Here is a 9655-nt window from a genome sequence, read left to right as displayed (position 1 = left end):
CTGACCTCATAGACTTGTACCTATCCCAGCACTCTGAGTTGTGCTTCATGCCTAGTAAGCACTTAAATACAATAATAGTAACAATAATTAATGACACTAAAAGCAAATGCGCCTACGCAGTCAATGGAAGACGATCTAGCACCACTGAAAACCAAGTTCCTACATTTTATTCCCCGTGAAATGTCCTCCTTGTCAGCGCTGAGTATCCCAGTGTGGTCTCCGGGTCCCTACACGCTCAAACTACCTCACTTCTCTGGGGATTCAGTCCCTTAACTAGCAGCCATCCCTTCCCACCAGCCCATCACCCCGAGTATAACCACCCCGCTCCGGGGCTCTGGTTTCTTGTAGGTCGGCTCAGGGAATGAATTATTCACGTCTGCCAGGGATACCGAATCTGCCCTGCCCAGGTTGCCAGCAGGAAGGAGCTGCTGCTTTGTTCAGAGGATGAACGGCCTAGACCACGCCCCCACTCAGGTAAATGCTCCATTCCTGTGGAACCCAGGATCCCTCCCTCCCCGCTCCCCGCCCCTCAGGACGGCTGCTTTAAATAGATCCCTTACCTGCCTAAACCTCACTCCGACCCAGCCCATCGCTATGGCTCGCATCGCCAAGTCCTTCTACGACCTCAGCGCTACCAGCCTGAATGGGGAGAAGGTGGACTTCAATACGTTCCGGGGTCGGGCGGTGCTGATTGAGAATGTGGCCTCTCTTTGAGGAACCACCACCCGGGATTACACGCAACTCAACGAGCTGCAGCGCCTCTTCCCACGACGCCTTGTGATCCTCGGGTTCCCATGCAATCAGTTCGGGCATCAGGTGAGGGTCAAGGGCGAAGCGGGGCTGGGTCAAGCTGCGTCTGGGCCTGGAGCCGTCCAGAACTTGGGCGCTGAGGTCGAGTGCAGCGTTAACTAGTGGGAAGCCGCATGGCGTGGTGGACGGAGCCCGGGCCTGGGAGTCAGAAGGTCATGGGTTCTAACCCCTGCTCTCCCACTTGTCTGCTGTGTGACCTTAGGTAAATCACTTCACTTCCCAGTGCCTCAGTCTCCTCATCTGTAAAATGGGGAATATGACTGGGAGTCCTATGCGGGACAGGGACTCTGTCCAACCCGATTTGCTTGTATCCACCCCAATGCTTGGCACACAGTAAGCGCTTAACAAATACCATAATAATTATTATTTAAAATTGGCCAGGCAGCTGGACAGACGAACGAGTGCGGAGGGTGGGGAGAGGGTGGAGGCGGCAGGGTTGGGTTGCGTCGTCATCTTCTGCTCACTTGTGCCTCTGCTTTTCTCCATCTGGATACATGTCTGTCTAGATTTCTGCAGTTAAGCGTTCTACGGTTAATTTTTTTAGGGTATTTGTTAAGCGCTTACCACATGCCAGGGTAAATACAAGCTAATCAAATTGGACCCAGACCCTCTCCCACATGGGGTTCCCGGTCTTCATCCCCGTTTTACGGTTGGGGTAACAGGCACGGAGAAGTCAAGGTCACCCAGCAGACAAGAGGCAGAGCTGGGATTAGAACTCGTGTCTCCAGACTGTCAGCTCACTGCGGACAGGGATCGCTACTGTTTATTGTTGTATTGTACTTTCCTAAGCGCTTAGTAAAGTGCTCTGCACACAGTAAGTGCTTAATAAATACGATTGAAAGAATGAATGTCCTCGGACGCCCAGGCCTGGGTTTTATCCGCTAGGCCATGCTGCTTTATGTGGCTTATCCCCTCACCGCGGACCCTGCAGCCATTCGATTTCTCATTCTTTTTTGCTCTCAATTCATAGTGGTGCAACGACTATCACAGAGTGAGGTATCACAGGCCACCAAGTAGGCGGGCATTCAGAATAGACAATAGAGGTTCAGCTAGAAACCACTCAGCCATCGGTGGTGATGAGGCTAATACAACCTTATACCACCTTGGCTAAAAGGGCCAAGGGAGGAGTGCAGTTCTGAGTGGAGCAGGCAGGTTTTAAGGCTGGTAGGGAGAAATGGGGAGCAGGGAGGGTGCCCCGCTGGAGAGACGGCTCTTCCGGAGTTGCAGGAATCCTGAGTCCTGCAGAAACGATCTGGGCATGTCACTCCCCTTCTTAAACAACTCCAGTGGTTGCCTATCGACCTCCGCTCCAAACAAAAACTCCTCACTCTAGGCTTCAAGGCTCTCCATCACCTTGCCCCTTCCTACCTCTCCTCCCTTCTCTCTTTCTACCGCCCACCCTGCACGCTCCGCTCCTCTGCCGCCCACCTCCTCACCGTCCCTCGGTCTCGCCTATCCCGCCGTCGACCCCCGGGTCACGTCCTCCCGCGGTCCTGGAACGCCCTCCCTCCTCACCTCCGCCAAACTGATTCTCTTTCCCTCTTCAAAACCTTACTTAAAAATCACCTCCTCCAAGAGGCGTTCCCAGACTGAGCTCCTCTTCCCCCTCTACTCCCTCTGCCATCCCCCCTTTACCTCTCCGCAGCTAAAGCCTCATTTTCCCCTTTTCCCTCTGCTCCTCCACCTCTCCCTTCCCATCCCCACAGCACTGTACCCGTCCGCTCAACTGTATATATTTTCGTTACCCTATTTATTTTGTTAATGAATTGTACATCGCCTTGATTCTATTTAGTTGCCATTGTTTTTACGAGATGTTCTTCCCCTTGACGCTGTTTAGTGCCATTGTTCTTGTCTGTCCGTCTCCCCCAATTAGACTGTAAGCCCGTCAAACGGCAGGGACTGTCTCTATCTGTTGCCGACTTGTTCATCCCAAGCGCTTAGTACAGTGCTCTGCACATAGTAAGCGCTCAATAAATACTATTGAATGAATGAGTCAATAGAGTGGTAGGCACGGTCCCTACCCACAAGGAATTTAGAGTCCGGAGGGGGAGATGGATGGTAAATGAAACAAAAGGTAGAGGAAACAACAGAGTATAAGAATATGTACATACACGTTGTGGGGTGGGGTGAATATCAAGATCCGAGTGCGTAGGTGAGGCAGACGGGAGGACGAATAGGGAAAAATGAAGCTTTCGGCAGAGATGGCCTCTTGGAGATGTAATTTTAGAGGGATAGTAATTGTGGTATTTGCTCAGCGCTATGTGCCAAGCACTGTGCTAAATGCTGGGGTAGTTACAAGATAATTCCCAGGTCCCACATAGGGCTCACCTTCTAAGTAAGAGAGAGCACCGGTACTGAATCCTCATTTTGCAGATGAGGGAAACGAGGCCCAGAGAAATACTGTGACTTGCCCAAGGTCACACAGCAGTCAAGTGGCAGAGCCGGGATTAGAACTCAAGTCCTCTGACTCCCAGGTTCGTGCTTTCTACTAAGCTACACTGCTTCCCAGAAGGATCCCGGTAAGGGATTTTTTTTCTCTACCTAGAGGTGAGAATAGGATGAAGCTCTAAAACAAAGATGAGGCAGATAGCCATAATCCTAGGTGCCTGAATTCAGTTCTCCAATGGAGCATCCATCACTTTTGGGAACCTCAGTCTTTTCTTTTTTTTAATCATAAGAAGCACTTACTATGTGCCAGGCACTGTACTGAGCACTGGGATACATAAAAGGTAATCAGGTTGGACGGAGTCCCTGTCCCACAGAGGGTTCACAGTCTTAATCCCCATTTTCAAGATGAGGTAACTGAGGAACAGAGAAGCGAAGTGATTTGTCTAAGGTCACACGACTCACCGTGGGCAGATAATGTGATTTTATGTTACACTGTACTCTCAGGTGCTTAGTACAGTGCTCTGCACACAGTAAGCGCTGACTAAATACGATTGATGTGGCAGAGCGGGGATTAGAACCCAAGTCCTGACTCTCCTGTGCTCTATCCACTAGGCTATGCCAGTTTTTCCCTCAGCCTAAGAGAGATGGGAGAGGACAAGAGGAAATGCTGCATTCATATATTCATTCATTCAATCATATTTATTGAGCGCTTACAGTGTGCAGAGCACTGTACTAAGCACTTATGCTTACAATTTGCAGCGAGCAGCTTCTATGCAAGGCCAAAGGGCACAGCTCAATTTAGGGCAGTGTTCTGGGGCTGGCCAGGTGGAGGGGGGGGGGGTGGATGGGAGGTCTTCTTCCATCCCTTTCCCTTATTTTAAGCAAAAGACTTCATTCGTCTTCCCCAGAAGCCACCCTGAAATTGTATGTTCACTGAAAAGTGATCAGAAGGCCCTGGGCTGATCAATTAATCACTGGTGTTTGAGCGCTTCCTCCAGGGTCAGGCATTAAGCGCCTGGGAGAGTACAATTGAGTAAATAGAAATAATCCCTGCTGGCAAGGACTTTACAGTCTAGCGGGGGTTGGGATGTGGTGGGTGGGCCTGACCCGGGACTTCCTATGAAAGACCACCCAGGGGTTGAGAGAGACCTCCCAGAGCCAGGATCGTAAGCAACCTTTGAAGCTGACGTCCCAGGAAACCACAAGGAGGGAAGGAACGGGCAGAAGAGCCAAGAGGAAATGTGCTGCGGGGAAAATCCCAAAGGCAAGGGAGGAGGGTGTATCTGAGGGAGTGGCCGCAATACATCAGAGGTTTGCATGTCGCTGATCCTCTGTTCCCCCCGTCCCCGCCATTGCTTTGTCCTTGTCCCCTCCAACTCGTCTTCCAGGAGAACTGTCAGAACGAAGAGATCCTGAACAGCCTCAAGTACGTCCGCCCCGGGAATGGCTTCGAACCCCATTTCGTTCTCATCCAGAAGTGTGAGGTGAACGGGCAGAACGAGCACCCCGTCTTTTCGTACCTGAAGGCGAAGCTCCCTTACCCCGAAGACGACCCCTCGGCTCTAATGACCGACCCCAAGCTGATCATCTGGAGTCCGGTGCGCCGCTCGGACGTAGCGTGGAACTTTGAGAAGTTCCTGGTGGGGCCCGAGGGGGAGCCTTTCCGCCGCTACAGCCGCACCTTCCCCACCATCGACATCGAACCCGACATCAAACGCCTGCTCAAAGTTGCCATATAGATGAGAGCCCCTCAGTGTCCAGACGACTCCTCCACCCCCTGCCATCCAGGTCCCAGAACCCCCTTCAGCACAGCAGTCGGTGTCTCCCCCGATTATCCTGGGGGACACCCCTGAATCACGATCCTGCTCACAGAGGGGTCTCGCCTTCTCCTTCCTCCCCCAGATGTCCCGCACCCACCCGGTTAGGTATCTGATGTAAAAGCCTTGGGCTCGAGCAGCCTCCAGACCTTCACAGAATGACGGTGTCTCCTTAAACCCTAACCGGGAGGCACCCGAGAGCCGGTGAAGGGCCTGGTGACTGTGAAAGTTCAATAAAGCACAGGTACGCGGATGGCCGGGCTTCCTGTGTATCTATCGGTGTTACGGAGGGGAGGGGGAAAGGGACGAGTTGGCCGTTCACAATAGCATTAGTGTGGAATTTATCCAGTGACATTTCAAATGGAGGTTGACTGGGGTAAGGGGTGACGTCAGTGGGGATACAGAGGAATAGTATGTGTGCACTTCCCACACTGGAGAGAAGGAAGTCCAGGAAGAAATCTGTGGCCAAGTTCCCTAGCAGGCTGTGGGGCTGGGCCCGTGTTTCTATCGCCTTGGCCTAAAGCCAACCAGCAATTGCTTCCTGCGTAAATTCTGGGAAATGAATTTAGCTCATAACTTTTACTGCTAGGAAAGGTAGGGTAAAAGTCACGAGTACAGAAAAATGTTTCCGTCTACGTGATTCCAAGATTTAGGCCTGGGTGGGGCTCCCTTTGCCCCACTCGGACCGACATTTCCTTTTGCAGAGCAACTCCCAGACCCCATGGTAGCCCTACCCTTCCCGAGATCAAACAATAATCTAGAGAAAGCAGTTCAGGCCTGATCCTTTCAGAAGAGTGGAGAAACGGGAGGGTTTCCTCCATGGGGTGGAGTTGACTCCGAGGTGAGCACGAAAGCCGTTCGACGTACTCTACCGTAGCTGGCACAAGTCCAGAGGCAATACGAAAGCACCGATGATGCCTTTGTCAGGACGGAGCCCTACCTAGATTCCTGAGCAAGTCAGATCCCGCTGAGTCTCCACCCAAAATCACAGCCCTGTTGTCACTCAGATGATAAAACTGCTGGGGGACAAGAGCTCTGTACATCCGTCTAGACTCCTTACCTGAGCAGCACCGTGGGGACAAGACCCTTCTCCCACCGACTCCATGACTTCTTCCATTTACCCTACCACATGAACAGGGGGATTCCACCTCACTTAGAAGGGCTACTTCCATGTTTTTCCCACTCCACCTGTATTTACCATAGTAACCACATCTTAAACTTAAGTAGCAAGGAAGTCAAGGGCCCGAGTAAAATTTGCGTTGCACTTTACCAGTAAGAAGGATGCGAAGTAAGGCGGGGGCATTTATCTTCGTTTCCTGGACAGAGAAACTGAGAGCCACCAGAGCGTTTTGCCTGAGGTCACTTAGCTAAGCCAAAGAAAACCCAAGTTTTCTAATTCCCAGGACACTCCCGAAAGTCTCCCCTTTATACAGCCTATGACCAGTAGCAGAATAACAGGACCCATATTCCACCTTTCGGTGAAATTCCTGAACCCCAGGCCCAGTTTGGTCTGAATCGAAGCGAACTGTGTCTTACTGCTGCTGGAAACAGTAGAAGCAGGAACACAGGCAGAGAATGAGATCCTTGGGGGACTCGGAAAATTGTCCATGAGATCTAGAATTTCAAAACCGTCACTAGCAATCTAGACATTCTCCCAGACTCACCCAGGGGGACGTTCCTTTTGAGTGACCACTCTTTGCCCAACCTGTCCCTAGGGAGTAGGATCTTCTAGGACAGTTCTCTCCTTCTGACCCTGAGGAGCTGACCATGGACTTCCCAAAACTGAGAGACTTTAGGGCCTGCCCACTCCCACTGCCTGAGTCAAAGGGGACTCTGACCGGATGTTCTAACTGGCCTCACCCACCAAAAAGTATGAGCCAGCACCTCAAGGTTTTCAGGGCTCTGAAGAAACAAAGGCCAAGAAGATCGCAGAGGCGTTAAGTTCAGTCTCAACTGGGCCTGGAGGAACCAGACCTTCCATCTCCCTAGATGAATAGTGGAAATAGAGGCCAGTGTTTCTCAAACTGGAGGGCTCAGGGGAAGTTCTGAAGCGGAGGTCTTTTAACGGTATTTATTAAGTGATTATACTATGTGTCAAGCACATTTATCAGGTTGGCAATAGTCCCTGCCCACGTGGGGCTCACAGTCTAAACTGGAGGAAGGATTTAATCCCCATTTTACAGATGAGGTGATTGAGGCACAGAGCAGTTAACCGATTTGCCCAAGGTTACACAGCAAGCGTCAGAGCAGGGATTAGAACCCAAGTTCTCTGACTCCCAGGCCTGTGCTCTTTCCACTAGGTCATGCTGCTTCTCTAAATTCTAAGTTATCCAAACGTTTCAGGGGCGACCGCAGGTTATTACGAAGAGTAAACTGGCTTTTTCCACCTGGACTTCCACCCTTGCCCAACATCCAGATTTTACAAGCTGTGCGTTTGAAAAATATTTATAACTGACTGTATGGGCCAGGTTGGGGGTGGGGGTTGAGGGTCTGAGACTCACTGCCTGAGTCTTTCCTTCCAGCAAATCCAGAAACAGAATTAGAGTTCTTATTCATTTAATCATATTTACTGAGCGCTTACTGGGCGCAGAGTGCTGTACTAAGTGCTTGGGAGAGCACAACAGACACATAATTCTCTTTAGTCAGGGGCTGAACTGACCTACTCTGATGAGATCGTGAATCCCTTATTCTCTCTAAAATTCCCCAACACAGAGCTCTCTCAGTTTAGCATCGCACAGGGAAAAACAGAGGTCACTTTTCTGCACGGCTTTTCTAACCCCAGAAAGGTCGGTTTGTGAAGTTACGAAGGCCAGAGGCCAGGGTGCCACCCAGTCTATCCAAACTCCGTAAAAGGGAGAAACGAAACTAGCGGCTGCAGGCTCAGATTTACCACTACCACGGGTAGACGGAGAAAAGAGGACTAGATCTCAAAAACCACTGTTGGAAAACACTTCAACATACATTGTCGGCAAAGGACTGCAGGCTGGGGGGGGAGGGTTACAGCCGAGTCCGAAAAGACCTGAGCTGGTCCGTAGGAGGGGCTGCTAAGCCGATTTAAAGCCTCGCCGCTGAACCTTTCTATAAAATCAGTGACAAAGTGCTCTCGCTCACAGTAACCAAGAGGAACAATCTTTCCCCGCCCCCTCACCACACTCATGACTACAGTGTGGAGGATAGTGGAGTTTTGACAGAAGATCCTGTAGCACAGAAGAACAAAGCAGGTTGGGAGAAGGGACCAGATAGAGGAGTTTTGTCACACTATTTAGATTAGGGCACAATAGGGAATCTCCTTCCCAATCTAGAAGAGCCCAGGAGCTCAAAGAGCTGGCAAACAACTGGGCTAGAAACCTGGATAGGCCAGGGAATTTGTGAGCCTTAAAATCTTAGGGACAATGGATAGGTAGATGTATTATCACTACTACTAATAACAACTGTGGGGGTTTTTAATGGAATTTGTCACGCCTTGCACTAAGCATTGGGGTACATACAAGCTAATTAGGTTGGACACATGACCCACGTGGGGCTCACGGTCTTAACCCCCATTTTACAGATGAGGTTACTGAGGCACAGAGAAGTTAAGTAATTTGCCCAAGGTCACCCAGCAGGCATGAGGCAGAGCGAGGATTAGAACCCGGGTCCTTCTGACTCCCAGGCCTATGCTCCTAGGCCATGTTGCTTCTTGTTAGCCAAGCACTGTACTAAGCCCGGGGGTTAGGCCAACTAAGTGACTTGCCCAAGGTCACACAGCAAGAGGTGGCAGACTCAGGTCCTCTGACTCCCAGGCTGGTGCCCTTTCCATGAGGCCATACTGCTTCCAACTGGAGAAAACAGAAGACTTAGATAACCTTCTGCAGAGTCACTGGTAAGAAAGCCATTTATTTCTGCTCAGTCACTCAGCCCCTGAGAGAATCACCCAAAGGAATAGAGGGATCTGAATCATTTAATACAACCCCAACCCGTGAACACAGCACTACCTCCCCAGATCCTTCTCGAAGATTGTGTGCCAAAACTGAGGTGCAGGACTCAGACGAAAGCAACTCTCACCTCTGTCCACCCTATCCACCAACTTTGGCTTGAACTGAGGCCATAAGGGTAACTAAAAGCTACAAGTCAGGTGGAAGTAAGCGAGCCCCCCGGCACTTTTCTCGAGGGCACCCCACCTTCTGGGACCTACGGCTTCTCCCCATGCTCACTTCCATCCTCACTCTGGTAGCTACCTGCTTCCGTATAGGGGGAAAAACAAACCCACTCAAAAATCAGAAACATGTTCCCCAGGTGACAAACCACTTAAAGAACTTTTCTCGTGGTACGACCAGGTTCACACCGGGCACAGATCTAATCTCTAGAATAGTGGTTCTAAGGGGCAAATTTCTCCCTGGTGAAAGGGAATTCAGAGTGCAGGTTAGACAGAGAACCTTCGTCTGTTCATCATCTCTCTGATGCTCTCACCCCATTCCCCAGAAACAGAATCATTATTCTCTGCTGTTTCCAAGAGGTCCCGCAAGCAATTTACATTCAAAATGCCAGTGCAATGCAGGGCATTTTCCATGAAGCTTAAAGGTGCATTAATTATTTAGGGCTCTTCAAGAGCACAAGAATTACAGCTGCAGCAGCCATTGCCAGAGAAGCATTTACAAAGG

General features: G+C 50.6%; 1 protein-coding gene across 1 annotated transcript; it reads left to right on the top strand.

Annotated features, from left to right (window-relative positions):
* The first annotated feature begins 492 nt into the window (after positions 1-492).
* Positions 493-5268, top strand: GPX2 (glutathione peroxidase 2). The gene is made up of 2 exons (XM_007663494.3): positions 493-816; positions 4587-5268. Exons 1-2 carry the CDS (start codon positions 595-597, stop codon positions 4935-4937), a joined length of 573 nt encoding a protein of 190 aa, XP_007661684.3. The 5' UTR covers positions 493-594; the 3' UTR covers positions 4938-5268.
* The last annotated feature ends 4387 nt before the right edge of the window (positions 5269-9655 follow it).

The sequence above is a fragment of the Ornithorhynchus anatinus genome, chromosome 1 (assembly GCF_004115215.2).
Source record: "Ornithorhynchus anatinus isolate Pmale09 chromosome 1, mOrnAna1.pri.v4, whole genome shotgun sequence".
Taxonomy (NCBI): domain Eukaryota; kingdom Metazoa; phylum Chordata; class Mammalia; order Monotremata; family Ornithorhynchidae; genus Ornithorhynchus; species Ornithorhynchus anatinus.
Note: the sequence above shows the minus strand (reverse complement) of the source record. Positions and strands in the feature narration are given on the sequence as shown.